General features: G+C 43.2%; 1 protein-coding gene across 1 annotated transcript; it reads left to right on the top strand.

The window, feature by feature from the left end:
• Positions 1-12,749: 12,749 nt before the first annotated feature.
• On the top strand, positions 12,750-18,573 carry zgc:153993 (uncharacterized protein LOC767645 homolog). Its single transcript, XM_068573024.1, has 6 exons — positions 12,750-12,922; positions 14,014-14,062; positions 15,262-15,423; positions 15,723-15,855; positions 15,960-16,064; positions 16,178-18,573. Exons 1-6 carry the CDS (start codon positions 12,847-12,849, stop codon positions 16,274-16,276), a joined length of 624 nt encoding a protein of 207 aa, XP_068429125.1. The 5' UTR covers positions 12,750-12,846; the 3' UTR covers positions 16,277-18,573.
• The last annotated feature ends 188 nt before the right edge of the window (positions 18,574-18,761 follow it).

Below are 18,761 nucleotides of genomic sequence, written 5' to 3'. Positions count from 1 at the left end.
GCCTTCCCCTGGAAACCTAGTGGAAGAACAAGTATTTAAACCCGACGTTACTTCCCGCGTATTTGAGCCTGTTCCTCGGTTAACCGAGGAGTGGACTCGAGTCATTTGAACCTCTCGTCGGTCAAACTGTCCTTCGACGAGGCGCTTCAAGCAGATCTTATTTCCACCTCGTTTTTCTTTCTTTTTTTCATACTGGAGCCCAAAAATGCTCTCTAATTAGAAGCATTAGAAGAATTAAAGTGCCTTTAAGCCCCCCCTCCCCACAAACAAAACAAATAGATCATACATAGCTTAAAAGGTGGGGGTAAACTGGCAAGGTGCCATTTTACACCACTTAATTAAAGGGGAGCAAACAAGTGCAGGGTCCTGACCATAGTTTTAAAGGAGCATCTATGATTTGATTATAGGAAATGGATGATTTACCTGATGATTCTCCAGAGTTGAAGTGAAGAAGCCGCTCGGGTTAGAAGGTGGACTGTAATAAGAGCAGGTTTTGACTCAGGTAACACTTCCCACTCACCTGTGTGTGCATGTGTGTGTGTGTGTATGTGTGTGTGCCTGTGTGCAGATGGGGCGGAGGAGGAAGTGCTGTTGGCCTCCTCAGGTAAAGTCTCTCCTCCCACACAGCGGCTCCGGGAGAACAAGAAGTCATTGGTGGGTTGTGAAAACGTGACAAGGTAAAGGCGAGGGACCTGCCTATCGGCCCCCCGGGGGGGCAACGGGGGGGGGGGGGGGGGGACAAAAACAACACAACCTACAACAGACATCTCGTCAAGGCCCGGCCCGTCCAACTGTCTTTTTATTCCGGTGTTGTTTCTTATCTCTGTGTCACATTGAATGGACCCTTGGCGCTACGATTTCAGCCGTGCTCACAGGGAGTCTCCTCAGAGGAGACAGTCATTACAGGCGTGTGTGGACTTGCAGTAGACTGCCAGAAAGCATGTCAAACACACCCCTCCCACTCTGGAGGAATGGAAGAAAAGATGAAAAAAAAGTGACACAGAATTTCCAGGGAAGCCAGGTTTTTTTTGGACGATCAGATAGAGGTTATCAGTTTTGCCACCAGCATCTCCACGGTAGAGCAGGATCAGCCTGAGCGGACCGATCAAACAACAACGAGGCCCTCTTGCTGTATTTTCCTAACAAAACGGTTGAGCAATATATTCAAACATTATTCAAAGTGTGGCTCGGTCTGCATGCCGTCTCATCTGAGGACAAAATGCGGGACTTACCTTTGCAATGCTGGTCTGGGAGCAGCGATCCAGATGCTTTACAACAGAAACACTGGAGCAGGACAAACAGCAGTAGCCGTGGCTTTAGCTCTGTGTTACTGCTGTTTGTGGCAGCGGCGCTCAGGACAAGGAGCGGCGCTCAGAGTAACAGATGTAGAGTAATCCGCTGCCGTATTTGGATTTATATATGTGGTATTATAATGAGTATAGAAAGCAAGAGTCCCTAAGTGCAGGTGGGGGTGGACAGAGCCAAACACACAATTTTCACCCCGTGGTTCACGTCCAGTGTGAAACCAAAAGTCAACGCTTTTTTTGTGTATAACATTGTTATGCTGGTTACGTAGTTTAATGAAGTGTGCAACAGGTTGTTGTCTCCTCCCCCTCCTACAAAGGAGCCAGGCTTTCAGACTTTATAATAGTTTAGCTTCTTTTTGTGGTCATTTTGTGTCTCTTTGTAGTAACTTTGTGTCTGTTTGTAGTTCTTTGGCCCTGTTTGGTCTCTCTGTGTCATTTTCTAGTTGTGTTATGTTTGTCTGTTGTCACATGGGTCTGTTGTCACATGGGCAACAGGTACAGGTCTCTTTGATATTCTGTAAGTGAAGGCTAGAGGGGTCCCTAACAATTTGGCCTGACCGGCCGTTACACAATCATTACATTGTTCTTTTAACTTAAACCATGATCTTTTTTCCAACCATAACACAATAGTTTTTGATGATAATCAAAAAGCATAAACCTCGTGGCATTGTGCGTTGCTGCAAATGTGTCGTGTAAAGTACCGATCGAAGCTGATAGAAGAATAAATCAGCAGGGAAGGAAGTCTGCTTTCAGACGACAGATTCAGCATTGTCTCTTGACGAGCTCCGCTCGCTTCTTTACACACACACACACACACACACACACACACACACACTCGCAAATCAAAAGGAAAAGGGTGTGTTGTTTGCGAAATACTTCCCAAATGGGTGTCAGTGTGGACACTGGTGGGAGACTGAAATTCAAGCCTTCCCAGTTCTGCAGGTACGGGCCAGTGCAGCACATGCTCTGATGCTCTGAGGGAAAGGAAAGGGGCATTTGCATGAGCTTAGTGCTGCTATTGTGCTTCTCCCTAATACCAAGACTTTCATAGCCCTGGGTGTTGTTTTACACACCACACCCAAACCTTCATGCACAACCATGAGAATGGGCATGGCAGTCTGAAAATACGGGGCGTTTTTTTTTGGTATTTGTTTTAGCTAAATAGCAACAGAACAAATTGTGCATTTTTTACATACAAATAAAAAAAACAGGTCAAATACTGAAGAATGCAGCTCAGCTTTACGGTCAGTGGAAAAGATGCGAGTAAAGTTGAAGTAAAGGATCATAAATCTCCATCTATCTTTAGCGCTGCAACACTTAGAGGAGGCCGCGTGGCTCTCACCCCACACAAGCCCTCTCAGGCTTACCTGCGAGTCTGTACATCGTCCCACACAAACGCAGATTTTCAAGGAAAGTGCTCGGCGCTGTTGTCACTCAAGGTCAGGAAAGGCCATTCCACGCTTTGAGTCATGGCTTTTACAGTGTCATTTAAAGTGAATCACTGATGACACTGAGCCCTGAGTTGTAGCGTTCAAACCAGTTCTGGTGGACGAGTTCACTGCAACTGTAAAATTGCATCACAGTTTCCAGTCAGCCGCAATCCAACAAGGTGGGTTTCCGTGGGAGGATTTGTCTTTTCATCTGAGCAGCAGCTCGTTTGTGAGGTAGATAGTTGATTTGTTAAGCCGGCTGGAAAACAGGACGAGCAGCTGTCATTGTTTCCATGTAAAGAAACCATGTTATTAGCACAGTTTTTAATGAGAAGGTTTTCTGTTCTTATTTGATCGTTTGAGTCAATCAGAATCATGTGGGTTCGACACGCGGTGTGGGATTGAGGATGAGTGGGTCTCAAAACCCAGAAGTCACGGTTACTTCTGTAATTGACTGGTGCAACTTTCACAGTTGTTTTCCTGACTTATAACCAAGTTGCGGGCGCATTGGTTGCTGGAGTTGCCGGACTCAAACGCACAACAAATAACAGAATCACTTTTTTAAAACTGTTGTGCGGCGGTGCGTTCGAGGACCGCTCAAATGGGTTATGTATTGGTGCTTACGGTGTAGCAGCAGATCATGTAACACCACTTCTCTGGATCCAGAAATCCCAGAAACTGTGAAATCAATCGTGTCCTCAGTTGGCATTTGCGGAAAAAAAAGTCTTCTACTTCTTTCTGAGATCACCATAAAAACAACATGACCGCAGATTGTTTCCCGTCTGCTTTCGACTCTGATCATTACAGTAATGTCCTTCCTTTAACCATGACTGAAGGTGTCATGGCCGCAGTGTTTGAGTTGTAAGTGTTTTCATGAATCATTGTTTCCTCTTGCCTTTTAGGCTAAAATCATCTATAACAGATAGTGTTGAAGTGGCATCTACATCCCACCAAACCTGTAACATCCAATCGCCAATAACCAAATCAATCTGGATGTGTTGAGATCCGTCACATCTTGCAGGATCAAACACCTCCATTTCTCAAAAACAAAAAAAAAGCACAGAAATGACTTATTCGAGGGAATGTACTGTTCCCACCCACTTGAAGAGTTGGCCGACTCAGACTGAAGGTGTGAGTGTCTCTCACCTCTGTGTGCTCACGTCTTCTCACCGCGGTACAAATTGTGCTCTGGACCTTTGGTGGGAATGTGAAGAGGAATATTTGGACGACTAACACAGCAATAGTGTGTTTCTGACCTCAACACGCTGTGTGTAGGTGCGGTGAGAGGCCTGAGATGCACCTTTTCGCTTCTTTTATTGAAAATGGCTTTCAGTGGAGTGCATTTTTGTTAGTTTGATGACCTCAGAGGTTCCCTGCTGCCGCCCACTGAAACAGAAGATCATTATTTGTGCTGGACGCAGATACTGTCAGGATTTTTTTGAATCTTAAGGGTGATAATGTTTTGAGCCTGAATTATACCTTTGTGTCAAGATCTAGCTTTACCAACAGCAGAGCAAGTGATTTATCTTTCCCTGGCCTGTATTAATTCAGAAGCATGGAGTTAATGCTGTTTCAGAATCAATCTGCAGACTTTAACGTTGAAGAATATTACTGAAATGGAGTACTGGAATTTAAAAAACATTTGTAAGTTGGAGACCACACTGTTCACTGTTTTTTATATGGATCTTTACAACCCAGTCGACATAAGAAGTGTCGGCCTTGTGCGTTTCTGCAAACCACTAGGTTACTTGAATGTTGCTGTGTAAATCAGACCATGTATCCTGTCTTCAAATACGCACAATGCCACACGGTTATCGGTGTGAAGCCGTTGGTTAGGTTTCGGCAACCAAATCACTCGGTTAAGGGTAGAAAAAAGATCATTGTTTGTGTTCAAATAGCAACATAGTAACGTAAAGGTACTTTAACAACACAGCGTGAATATGTAACAACCGCCCCTGAGCGCAACAAAGTGATCAACATCACGCAACGACCGCTACAATGTAGCTAATGTGACTAAATATCTAGCGGACTTTCGTTGTTACGTAACAAGTGCAAAGTAAAAATTCACATTTTGGCTCGACACGCGACAACAGCAGTGTCCTGGGTGAAACTCCTGCGTTTACTTGACCCGTCCACTTCCCGCGTAACTTTTTTAAAAAAAGTTGCTCGGTTATAATACGTCATTTGCTCTATGCATCTCTCGTGGGGAAAGCTCTCTCGCCCTTATCAAATGCAACAAAAAACATCCACGATCAACACATCTCTGGTTTTTCCCAAAACTAATTCTGGCGACCGGGCTGATCTTTGACAATGAATGAAGCCGTGAATGAACCTGTGGATGGAAGATGTACATGATGAATGCGAAAGGTATGGCGAAGCTGATGCAACTATATCTGTTAAGTTGCGACAACTTAAGATTGAGTTTCCCTTCGAGAAAGAAGGGGCCCCTCCACCCTGATGATCTACCCATTTCCTGCTGTGACTCCAAACTCTCTCATAGCTGCAACGTCACAACTTGTGGTGCATGAAACACACAAGTCATCTGTCTGTGGTCCTGTGTGCCGCCTCCATCGCTTGTTTGCATGAAACTGGCTTTTCCAACAATAGTGTAATGTTATCCAGGCATATACACGCAGGGTGTAATAGTTTAGACGTGTGAGGCAAGACATCAGTAAGTCTTTGTTGTTTTCTTATTGCAGATCGTCTTTTCCAATGTGAGTTTCCCAATCGTGCTCCCACCCAATGGATGTAGTTCTTTTTTCTCTTTAACTCTGTCTGTCTGCTGTTTGGTGCTCAGAAGGTAGTGAGTCGTGTTTTATTCATTTTTTAAAGAGCTTTTACTCTGAAATGATGATGAGAGTGAGGTTGCGGGCTGTAAAACATAACAGGTGAGCTGAAAGACACTTAAACGCTCCACCGAGCTGAGGGGAATTGCACAGCAGGCGATCATTTTCTGTGGGTTCATCACCACAGTTGACCACTTTCACATTAGACCAACACTGATATCATAACCCTGATCGGTGCAGCTTCAAGGTAACACAAGTGAAAAACGCCCAATGCAGACAAACAGCTCCTGTGAGTGTTACATCACAATATTACACACAGAAGTTCTCTTCCACTCTTTAAACTGGGATGGTGTGGTGTAGTCTATATACTACTCAGTAGTTTAGTCTTCAACAATGCATCCTGTTTATACAACTAATGTGTTTTGCATGTGGCATTGTGTTGTTGTAAAGTATTAATACGTGTCAAATAAATAAAGTGGAGTGGCGTAAAGGGAATTTCTGCATGAGAGTTGTGCTAGTACAAGTAATGAAATGTAAATACTCAAGTAAAGTGAAAGTACCTCAAAATTATGCGTAAGTACTGTACACAACGTACATGTGATTCGTCCAACACCAGAATCAAGATATGAAAACTTTGCATGACCAAGCTCATCTACATGAAATAAAAAATCATGAAAGTGTTGCATGTGAGGACGAGAAGCTCTTTCCATATCTGTACTGAACTTCTGTTCCAGCTATGCAAAACACACACACACTAAACCTTGATAACAAACTGCAGTGACACAAAGGATGCGACACACACTGTTATTCGAACCGCACAGTTCCTACTTTGGCTTTCTGTGCATTGCGCGCAGTTCAGCATACAAATACTGAAATATGCCAAAAAAAATTGACTTGGGAAAGTTCCTCTGCAATTATTTCTGTTGAAGCCGAGTTCCTTATTTAATTGTAATGCTGCATGCGAGTCCAGCAGAGAAACATTGATGTTAAAGTGTCTAGTGAACCTGATTTAATTTCTTATTTTGCAATGCATGTGTGTCCTTATCTTGCAGTTATCGTCGTCACTAACTGAACGATCCAGAGACAGATGACTGGTCACACTAATATTAGTCCTGGTTGCAATATTTAGCATCAGTGTGAACAGGACCCGGGTCAAGCAGCCCTCCTAACACCAGTGTCCCCAGCAAAAATAACTCCATTAACTGTTTCCCATGCACCGTCCTCCCCGCTTCCTGTTGTCCCCCCACGCCTCCAACACACACACATACACAAACACACACATATCCACACGCACACAGACTTCCTGTCATGACAAGGCTGAAATTAAAACAGGCTGTTAGTTTGGACCCCTCCGCAGCCGACGGTGAGATTAGGGGCATTTTCTCACAGTCTTACACTAAGAGACTACTGTTGTTGAGTCACACAATGTCATTTTAGAACTTTTTCAGGCGAGAAGTTAGTTGTTTAAGCAGCAAATCTGTGGTCGGTTTGTCAAGAATCAGCCAATTGAACCTTTTTAGTACGGAGCTTGTTGCCGGCGACAGAAAGTAAAATGCAAACTGGAGGCAAAGCTCATTTGACCGTAACTCCTCATATATTTACGCCATCAACGTAAAACCAACTGATTCTGAACGCTAAGAATGTCCATTACGCTAATGGTGAAAAAAATAATTCAAAAAACAGCGGCAAACATGTCTGTGGGGGAGGAAGTGAGCAGCTGCAGAGAATCAGGGGAGACACTTTGACTGGCATTTCACTTCTTTGGAAATAATATGTTGGCATTGTAAATAATAGGCTTTCATATGTGTCCACGTTCAGGCGTTTTAGAGATTTGTTTATCTCCCTGAAGCAGTTTTCATCAGCTGAAGACAGGACCCATTATTATACTCCTCACACATCCAGAAAGGCACACTGATTCCTCCCAGAACGACTTTCTTTCCGTCCATTTCAACTGTCTTTCTGTGTGTTTGTGGGGACATGAAAGTGTCCTTTATTTGGGGGTGTAAGTGGGGCAGAAAGTGGCAGAACTCTCATGAACTATAATACTATTATTTACAATGCCAACATATTATTTCCAAAGAAGTGAAATGCCAGTCAAAGTGTCTCCCCTGATTCTCTGCAGCTGCTCACTTCCTCCCCCACGGACATGTTTGCCGCTGTTTTTTTGTGTTTTTTTAATTATTTTTTTACCATTACCGTCATAGACGTTCTTAGCGTTCAGAATCAGTTGGATTTACGTTGATGGAGTAAATATATGAGGAGTTACGGTCATATCAGCTTTGCATCCAGTTTGCACTTTACTTTCTGTCGCCGGCGACGAGCTCCGTACTAAAAAGGTTCAATCGGCTGATTCTTGACAAACCGACCACAGATTTGCTGCTTAAACAACTAACTTCTCGCCTGAAAACATGCTAAAATGACATTGTGTGACTCAACAACAGTATTATTCAGAGAGTTTTCTCATCAAGTACAGAGAAGATCGCATATAACAAGTAAATACATAAAATACCGACACCTACTGGTAGAAAGGTAAACCTTTATTCTGGTCTCATACAGGCTCTGCTCTGTGTTCACTAAAGAAACAGCACAATGCGAGAGAAAAATTAAATATGATCAACTCTACACACACAAATTACTTGATTAAACTATATTACGAACTGTGTTCATTAAACAATGCAGCGATTAATTGAACAGTTGATTCTTGCTGTGTACATATATATATATATATATATATATATATATATATATATATATATATATATATATATATATATATATATATATATGCATATTAAACTGCCTGTAGTCTCTACTGTTGATAACTTAACCAGGTTTATTTATTTATATTTATTTATTAATGTTCTTCTAACATTACTCTGCGATGTGTTTGCATCATATACGACTCTAAATAAGAATTAAAACACTGTAAATAATCATATATATCGCTGGCTTTTATTTTGGATCTGTGTACGCTTTGTTCGTTGGTTTTATCGTTCATATGCCAAAGTTCCTGACAGCCAATACAACAAATACTTGTTTTAGTGTGTGTGTGTGTGTGTTTTACCTGTGTTGTTGGGACATTTAATTGTTTACACAGTCATATTGTGGGGAAAGGTTTTTTTTTATGAGGACAAAATGCTCATCCACATAATGTAAATCATTATATTTGAGGATTTAAGGTGAAGATTAGGCTAAGATTAGAGTCAGGGTTATAATTAGGCGAGTGGGGTTCTGGTACGTTAGTGTAGTGTGTGTGTGTGTGTGTGTGTGTGTGTGTGTGTGTGTGTGTGTGTGCAGGAAGAAGTGGCATTCAGTGAGGTTCACTGAAGTTTATGTCAGCAGTGGACGCGCGTCAGGACCTGACAGTGGTGCACAAGTGGAGTCAGTACGAGGTGCCCTAGTTGTTACCAACATGATTCTGACATTATATTGAAACGTATTTGACTGGACAGCCTCAAAGACAGTGTAGAAATACAATGCATTCGCTCAGTAACCATTTACATTTGTATTCATAATATTAATACAGCACATAGCGGATTGGTTTCAAATTGCAGTCATCAGTGTTTCATGGGAAAGCTAGGGTTGATTGTGTTAAAAACTAACAAGAGAACGCTGGATTTAAAAATAATTGAATCAACAGAAAACCCCAGCCCAGTGTTGCCAACGATTTTCCAATGAAAGTAGCTAGCAGCGCTAACTCCTAGCGACCAGCGAACCGCTCGCTGATTAGTGACAAGTAGACTTAATTCTTCAGGGAACCACAAACATAACTCTAAATGAATTTTATGATTTCTTCGTGTCTGCTGGATGTGGAAAATGAAGCGTGCTAGGTACGCCACATGTTCACTATATCAGCTTAAAAATCCTTGAAGATGAAGGAAATTCATTTGAAAATATATTTTAATATAGACGTAGTAAATAATGATTCACACATTGATCTGTTTCATCACTCAGCAGGTGAGCGTGCCACATTGAGTGTGGCTGAAAAGAATGTCACTTTGCTTTACTCATGCCATGACTCAGGTGTTTGTTTAGCCACAAGTGATGAGAGGATTATGAGTGCTGTTTAAAACAGATGAAAAGATTAAGACATGCAGCATTTCTTTCATATTAAACCTACTCCAGGGAGACTGCAGCTAAACATCTGCTTGCTCAGAGTTGAGTTGTCTTTCCTGGATCCTTCTCAAATGGTTCAAGTTTCAAGAGGTTTTCTTTGCCGGGCTGTTTGGTTTTAGCCAAAAAAAATAAAGCTTCATTTTACCGAAGAGCAAAAAAAAACTTATGCCGGAGGTAATGTTTAAAAATTGCACACTGCATTTGGCCTCTAGATATTTTGTTGATGTATACTGAGAGACAGAGGATTCACGTGACTAATCCGGTACATGTTGGTAAGAAAATGTATAATTAATATGTTTGCTTTGGGTAGAAGAAAACAGGACGTTGCTCAAAGGCCAACATAAAGGTGTAAAATATCATTCATAACGAGATAAACTAGTCATTTTTCACATGAACTAAGTAAAATGTCCCAGAAAGGAAAGCCCATTGTCCAGAGCTCAACAGAGAAGAATGTCACACTTTTTATTGGGAACCAGTAAAAGCACAATCTGTGATTTAAAGGAGCAGTTCCTCATTGTGGGAAACATATTTAATTGCTATCTTTTGCGAGAGATGAGGACATGAGTTAAAAGGTGAATTTAGAAATGATGTAAAATCGAGAAAATTGACCTCCCTGAGTCCCTGAAGGGTTACGGTGCAGAGCTGGAGGTAGAACATGTTTAAACTGGCTTTGCTCTTAATACACAGTCAAGAAGAGAAATGCAAATTATGTTTATGACCCATTAGAACAACTGTGAAGTTATTTTCAACAAACAAAACATTTCGGTGTCAGTGGAAAACTACCAGGCTGTCGGGACCACGCGCTTCATTATTCAGTGCATCCACAAGACGTGGCTGAACAGAAACCTGACAGGCGGGTTGTATTGTGTCGTGCAGGTGGTGGTGTTGGTGGGTGTGGTGTGGTGAGGGGAGAGAGATCATCAAAACACAGCGTTACGCTTCTCCACCCACTCGCCCACTGGCTATTCGTTCAGTCAAAACAAAGTCTGCAGCTCACAGAGGCGCCAGCATGCTGCACGTGGTTCATCGTCGCCACCGTGTGGTGTAAATCAACCTTTTATTTGTGATTTTTTAAATAATATCTTGTTATATCTCTTTGCACAAGCTCCTGTCTCATGTGTTCCTCAGCTCAGGCCAGCAGCAGTGTGCTTGACAGATGGTTAAGTAGAGCTCAGCTCAACAGTAGTGCGTTAAACGACACTGTGTGCACACTTTGTAAATGCTTGAACTATTGTGCACTGGGGCCCATTATAACTACCTTACTAGTGTACAAGTAACACATCTGTCACGAGTCATGGGTTCAAATCAAATGTGGTTTAACGAAGCTTTCATGGCTAATGTTAATAGGAGCAATAAAGTGTATAATCCAAGTGCGGCTACTATATCCAAAGCATCTTCTACAGCATATAGCTGCAGTCCAAGCAACATCCATATCCACAGCTTAAACCAGCACAGCAGCTGGATACCATCAGGGCTCTGTCTCTTGGAAGGAGGAATGAGCAATACATGAATCATGCTTGCATCATATCTCCTCAGCTCTGCAATAATCAATATCTTGACATTAACAATAAATCAAATGACTGTGCGTAATGTGAAAGGTGTCAGTCCCAGCTATGAACCCATAAACAACTTCCCCGTTCTGGGGATCAGCTTCACTGCCCTCACCGCGGTTGCTTCCAGCAAAAGCAGAAGATAATACCAATTTCAGTAGCTGGTGAGCAAAGATTGATTTCTCTCCTCATGATTTCCCTGAGGAGTCAGCAGAGAGCTCAACGGAGCTGAATAAGAGAGTGAATGATGGGAGTTCAACAAACACAACCCCAAATGAATGCTAATGACACCTCCATTGGTTCCTCGCAGGTCCCATGTATGTTTGCTCCGTAGGGCCGAGGCGGGTCACGAGAAGCAATCACCCTCATGTCCGACGTGGGCCGCTGTTATGAGAGTTCAGAAAGCGCCGATACTTGGTTTAAGAATGCGTTCTGAAAGTAAAACAGACAAGCAAAGACATAATAAAACGCCCCTGTGTGGCCGTGCACCAATTTAAGTGATTGTGTGTTGACGTAGCGCATTCTTGACCAAGCCTGTGCAGGTAGACTATGCATACTCTGCTATGGCGAAGACAAGGCCCTTCTCTGCCTGAGATCATTGGGTAAGAATATCTGTCTTTCCACTGCAATGGGATTGGTAATATGGTGTGCAGGCCCGGCTCAGGATGCTGCAGAACTTGGAAATCGACACTTGCAATTGCAACTGCGAGTAACACTCACGCCTCTCCTAATACTGTGCAAATCAGTGAAATACAAATGGGGGGAGGTGAGGAGAAAGAAACCTCACCGGTATTTGGATAAATGTCACTTTGGAGAATAAAAAAAAGAGAACGGTACGTGCCAGCACTTGTACCCCCACACATGATTTTTGGGTACACAGTCAACATGAATGACTCCTTTTGTTCAAATGTGGGACATGAGAGCCAATCAAAATACGTTTTCTTAAACGCACGCCCGATTGGCCCAATAACTATTTGAACTTTCTTTGAATTACACGGGCTGTCATTTTCTCTTAATACACCCAAATGATCTGCATTCTACTTTTCTTGCGTTATTAATTTAGTTAATAGCGCCACATTTACTTCTCCTTTAGGCTCTGCGTTATGTTATTAAATGTCACCTGTGAAAAAAATGTTGTCGGTGAGAGACCAACACCCTAAAAAAAGTCCCAGTGGCACGTGACTCACTCCACCGCGTCCGGGTGGAAAACAACATCACGTTTGTTTTTGTCGGTGAAGCAGTGTAGCTTATACGTTCAAATCCAGCTGTGGGGTTTATGACATCACCTGGTTGTGATGCGTCACCGCGTGCGTCTCATCCCTGCCCTGGGGCCAAGAAACCCCTAACTTTATACGTTAATCCCATTAAATCTGACATAATTTTCACGTTTCATTACATCCTCACGTTGCCCACATGGACACCCCATTGGAGGGGAGGGGGAGAAGGAGGCACGCCACCCGGCGGCCACCGCGCGCTTCCTTCCGCCTCACTTCCTTGTTCCTCTGTGGAAGGAGAAAACTTTTCACGGAACCGGATACGTCCGGACTTTTGGTGACTTCTCTGCGGCCATCCACAGCGCTCACCGCTGGAAGCATCGTCCTTATCGCCCCGAGAGCTCTTGCTCCGCGCTGACCGACATTATTATTTTTTTTAAGTTATGGCCGACCGCCGGGAAGCGGGGAGAGAAGACGCAGGCGGAGACCGGGAGCCTCAGGGCGCCGAGGGAGGGAAAGGTACGTGAAGCCGTGTCAGGTGTACGCACAAACTCAGCTGCACCTTTTTTTTACGGACAGAACTTCGGTGAATTGTCATAATTGTGTTTTAAGCTTTGGGTTCCACGTTTTCTCGTCAACAACGGAGGGACCGGTGTTATGCGTTGCCCCCTTCAGCCTTTCCCCAGAAACTAGCCCGGCGCTTTAACCACAACAAGTCGTCTGGTTGTGGCGCTCCTGGAAACCTTCATATGAAGGACGGACACTTTTAAATGTCGGTTCAGAAGGGACATTTTCGTAACGTGAAACTTTTGAGCTCGGGTTTGCTGTGTTGTGAAACACTACAACGAAGTTTACAGTGTCGCCTTGTTACAGAGACAATAGCTTCCTCCGCCCCGCGGTTCATTCATAAGGCGGCTCTCTGCGGACGCGACGCTACAAAGTAGCCAAGTGTTGAAACGAGCTCATTGGATGTATGCCGAGTCAACGTGAGCATTATGGAGACCCGCAAAGGCCTCGTGCCCCGGTGCTTTTAAGTACAACGGGTGACAAAACAAGGTCATAAAAACCCGGCTGCTTTTGGCCCGAGTCCGGGACACCGAGGCAAGGGTCACTGCGTTTCACACTTTCGTTTGTGTGCTACCAAGCGAGGAAGACGACTGATTTATTGTGTCAAGAGACGGGACTGACGATGTCACGGTGTTGGAATTGCCGCGGATGTTTTTGGGACGGTGACGTCACCCTGTTGGACTTTTTTTTTTTTAAGAAGTTGGACTTTCAAATCAAAGAATAAGAAAAGACGCAAACTTCTGAAAAACATGAGTCTGTGCGTTACATAAAAAATATCCCCAACTTTTGTCAATGTTCAATGTCTTATTCTACCTTGTTTCATTAATATAGATTTTAGAAAATATAATTAAAAACATATACAACTATTTGTAACAATGTTGTCAAACTTAAGCCGCGAGAATATTTGTTCAAACTTGTTAAAGTTACGAATAAATCAACCGACAAGAAACTGTTTCCCCCGAAGCTGCCCAGTGAAACAGCTCAGTGTCCACGCTAGAAATGATTATCACGGGTATGAATAATAAGTCCTCTCATTGTTCCAGATGTGGTCGATGACCCCATCATGGAGCAGGGCGCCGTGGTCCTCAGAGGGTGAGTCTCATCATTACAACATGAACGATAACACTGATAGTGAACTTAAATCATACGGCACATATTAAAAACCAAGGTACACAGTGCAACAATCATCCAAGCACATGTATGATCTTCTAGGCATCAGGTCAGGAGAGAAGTCTTCTGAGAGACTCGATGAGACGTTCCTCACACGAATTAACAACTTTTGTAGCTTGTTTTTCAAACAACATGTTGCTGTCAGATATAATTTGGCTGCAGTGTTGACGTGTTAGTTGACGGGGAGCCAACGTGTTTTTAAAAAAGATTGACAAAGAGTTTGTTTTCTTTCTTCTTAAGTCGGTTCACAAACAATTGCATACTTAACGTAGTATTTTCTCCTAAAACAACCCATAGTGTATCAGGTGTTTTTAAGTATTTGTTTATTTTTGCACAGCATGAAACTTTGCTTAAGATGCAAAGTCCATCCAGGGCTGAGCCATACAACACATTAATGATAATAAAAAACTCTTCTTCACAACACGTGACATACTTATCAATTTGATCCGGTTGAGTATCGGAGGTCGGTGGGCATCGCATAGTAATGCACATATTTGAATACTGAATCAAATACATGACATTTGCCCTGGGAAAAGATCATCACAATTCATTTTTTATCAATATTGAGATCACGATTGTGGAACACAACATGTTATTTATTGCACGTTTGCATTTAAAGAAGCACTCCCGTGTTGTGTGGTCCTGCAGAAATTCCCACTGCGCCACTAGTTTACGACCCCGGGGTTCCCCGAGCTCCTGGTGCCGTCGAACGGACGTCCGGCGCTGCCTCTGCAACTCAAAGTCTCAGAAGTTCAAAGCACTTGTTGTTGTGTATTCTTGCGACCTTTTTAAAAAAAGTCAGAGAGACCGGAGGCCCGTGAGACTTACATGCAAATAAATACATTTAAGTACATCACATAGAAAACTCTGCTGCGTATCCAATACAGCGCTTCCTGAAAAAAATTCTCCTTGGGGATTAATAAAGTACTTTTCATTCTTCCTAAACTACGTAGCCGGCCACCAGGGAGCAAACCACATGTTTACGCTTCACTTCTGGGGAGTCTGCCTCAGTCTGAAACACTTTTCTTTGCAGTTGCAGTCAGAAGAGTAATTTACTGTCTATTTCACGGGCAAAAGGAAACTAAATTTAGGCAAAAGAATAACCCTCTCGCTCTTCCCAGGTACGTGGTGGCGCTTGTAAATTCGGAGGATCCCACTCGACACCTGTCCTCGGAGCAGCTGGGAGGAAGTCCCAACGAACAACAGGATCCGCAGGTCAAAGAGGTGGTGCAGCAGCTGCTCAAGATCGCAGATGAGATCAACAGGAATGCCGAGCTCACACGGTACGCCACACACACACACACACACACACACACACTGGTCATCAGTTCATTATACGGTGACTCTTTCATCAGTATGTACACTCGTGCTCATCTGCCAGCTGTTCTTTTAGTCTCAGTCAAATGCCCTCGATAGGTCTCATCATATTGAGTCGTTCATTCTGGTTCAGTCATCAGGACTATGATTGCACGTCTAGTCAATCTACCGTTCAGGACCACACGGCTCGTGATCTCGGACAAGAAGTTTGGCCGTCAGTGAGGTAAAACGTTAACTATTGACTGTGTGCGTCTCCTCCCGTCAGGCTGATCAACCAGGTTCAGGACAACTGTGCTCAGGACATCTTCATGCAGGTGGCCAGGAACATCTTCGCTGACGGCATCAACTGGGGTCGAGTGGTGGCTCTCTTCCATCTCGCCTACAGACTCATATACAAGGTAAACACATGAGTCACATGAGAAGGAGGTGGGGGGGAGCCCCGCGTGGCTCACCAGGTAAAAGAGAGCACCATTAAAGGCTGAGTTTTTTTTTTAACTCAAAGGCACTGACAACCAACCACGTGGAGAACATCAGAGTCATCATCAGCTGGGTTCTCCGGGTCATCAGAGAGCGACTCTACCGCTGGCTCGTGCAGCAGGGAGGCTGGGTGAGTGTCGCCTCGATCCCACAAAAGATCGGGTCAGCCGCGTCGCCTCGAGGCTTTCTGGACTCGTCGGTCGGCTGTAACGCTCTTTGATCTCGCTGTCTCCGTCTCTCCAGGTGGGGGTGATCCGAGACTTTTCTCGGTGGAGGAACGTAGCCATCGTAGCGTCGGTAGCGTTGGTGGCGGCCCTCGTTTACTACAGGACGACGCGCTGAGAGCAGCGGACCTCACAACCCAGGGCTGCGGTCCCATCTCCTGGGAAGAAAACGCAGCTAGTTCATATATAGACTTTCTAATTACAACCACTCCTCACACTCCATCTAATCATCCAGCGGAGGATACCGTACTGTACTTAAAAGGGGGGAGGGGGCTCCTCCCTTCTCAGGATCCTAAGAACAACAAAAACAAAAGTGCACTGGGCGTCTCCATCCTCTTTCAGCGGATGCCGTATGGAAGCTACACACCTTTCAGCAGCCATGTTGGAGGCTGTAGATGACTTCATACCAAGCTGAACCAAGTCTCGGGTCCACATTGGTCCTGGGTGAGGGGTCCAATGTAGATTTTTCCAATAAATGTATGTATTTATGTAGTTATTTAGGCAAAATGTGGAGCTCTATATCTGAAAAGACATACAGATGCTTGAAAGAGTCTAATGACGACGTCAACAACAGCAGCAGCCAATCAAAATTAAGACTATAATGTAGCTTTATCACGTCTGCTTGGTTTTAGCATATTGCAGCCTCGCTGGCTCTGTTGTTACTCAGGCCTAAAACGCAAGTTTCTGTCACAGGCCACAAAATTAAAAGGAGCTGCACAGTGGAGGAAAACGCTGAAGAAGTGTAACGATTCCCACTTTTAAAGTTGTTTCTTAATAATATCCTCAGGATTGACCCGACTATGCAAAGTTTCCGGAGGATCATTTTATTATAGCTATAGTTTTTAATGATTTTAGTCTTAAGAAATGGTGAATAATTCTCAGTCACTCCGCTTGTGGAAAAGAAACCAAAGGGCACACATGTGGAATTGAATGAATTTAAACATTGTAATTTCAGACTTGTACAAAAATAATCCATTATTATTCTTATTATAACTCCATTATTGGAAGTTTTTTACACAAATGCTTCTTCAGAGTCGTTTGATGACTTACCTCCAGTTTGTATGTGCCTTTTGACTATTAAGAAAACAAAACAAAAACAGATATTTTCTTACAGAGTTGCTAAACATTTGTACTGATAATTCAACCAGAGATTATTTTTTTCCCTACGGCCATCATTTCAACTTCTATAGTTGTCTTTCTAGAAAATGAACTTTTAACTTTCTAAGTACTAACTTAAAGTCGTGCTTGTTGCCGCAGACCTCCTTTTCATGCTCCTGTCATAACTGCTACCGCCACTAGAGGCCGCCCCTTCTCACAATATTGGTTGTGAGAACTTGTACAAACCACCTGTGGGGCCATTTTTAAGGAGGAGGACAGTTGCAATTAAGTCCCCAAATAAAACGCAACGAGAGGCAAAGGCGACGGAACAAACTTAAACAGAGCAACAACCCGTAGCAGACATTTGTCAAAGTTGATCCAGTCACTCCTTTCCACACAATAAGGGAGAAGACACTGTCGCTATTATTTTATTCTTCTTGTTTTTTTTTTTTACTGTGACTGGTAATGTTTTTCGAGCTCAATCGTGAATAATGCTAATGTGGATTATTTAACATTTTTGTTTGGTCGTATACAAGCTTAGTGTTTCCACATGGACTTGAGCTGATGCGGTCAGACTGAGACTGTTAACTGTGCCTACATCTGGAGCATGTGCAGAACACACACACACACACACACACACACACACACACACACACACACACACACACACACACACACACACCATCACAACCATCACAACCTTGTCATCATGCTCCAGCCCAGTTGCTCCCTGCAGTATTTCATCATCATCTTCACACACTCAACACTTCTCTAATGTATTTTTTTTTTCTTTTACAATGAACAGATGCTGGTTGACTTTTTTTGTTTGTTTTCAAACCTGTAAAACCTCTGTAACTGCTACCAAAAGGGGAGAACAGGGGGAAAAAGTGAGATTCATTGTTTTCTAAATTTGCAATAATCTTTATTTATATTCTCGCGCAGGAAGACCAGACTTTTAAAACGTACTAGAAACCGTTCTCTGTGGTTCATGGATAAAGATGTAATTTGAGTGAATGTCTTTGGGTGTATTGAGATGTGTCGGGGTCAGGTGACCTGATGGATGATCTATACGGGAACAGTCGGGGGCTGATGCACACCTCGGTGCCACGCAGGCTTTTCTCAGGTGTTTTGCTTCCCAATCCGTTGTGCACTTTTGAGAAAGATATCACACTATGTATCTGCTTGTTCCAATGGTGGTTTGAAAAAGAAAAAAAGACAAATGTAATTGTGACCAGATGATTAATTTATTGTTTGAACAATGAACTCATTGGACTCCATTTCTGTGAATAAAAAAATAATAAAGTGTCATACCACTCATTGCTGGCTGAGAATGTTCTGAGGTCGTCGTGGGATAACAATGAATGTGTTCACTACAATGTCTGTTAACGGGGCTGTAAAGTACACAGTTTAAAGATGTTGATTGAGGTATTTGCAAAAATATAATCTAAATTAAAGCTAAGAGGGAAGGGCGGGGGTGGGGGGGTAAAACAATGCCTACTTTGAAC

Source organism: Clinocottus analis, unplaced genomic scaffold, assembly GCF_023055335.1.
Source record: "Clinocottus analis isolate CAN_PGR_092001 unplaced genomic scaffold, fCliAna1.0.p SCAF_1, whole genome shotgun sequence".
NCBI classification, from domain to species: domain Eukaryota; kingdom Metazoa; phylum Chordata; class Actinopteri; order Perciformes; family Cottidae; genus Clinocottus; species Clinocottus analis.
Note: the sequence above shows the minus strand (reverse complement) of the source record. Positions and strands in the feature narration are given on the sequence as shown.

Bases quoted from the DNA above. Each gene is read 5' to 3' on its own strand.
- zgc:153993 (XM_068573024.1), top strand. From the start codon at position 12,847: ATGGCCGACCGCCGGGAAGCGGGGAGAGAAGACGCAGGCGGAGACCGG. The intron at 15,424-15,722 runs GTACGCCACACA...TCCTCCCGTCAG, and splicing joins AGGAATGCCGAGCTCACACG to GCTGATCAACCAGGTTCAGG. The intron at 15,856-15,959 runs GTAAACACATGA...TTTAACTCAAAG, and splicing joins CCTACAGACTCATATACAAG to GCACTGACAACCAACCACGT.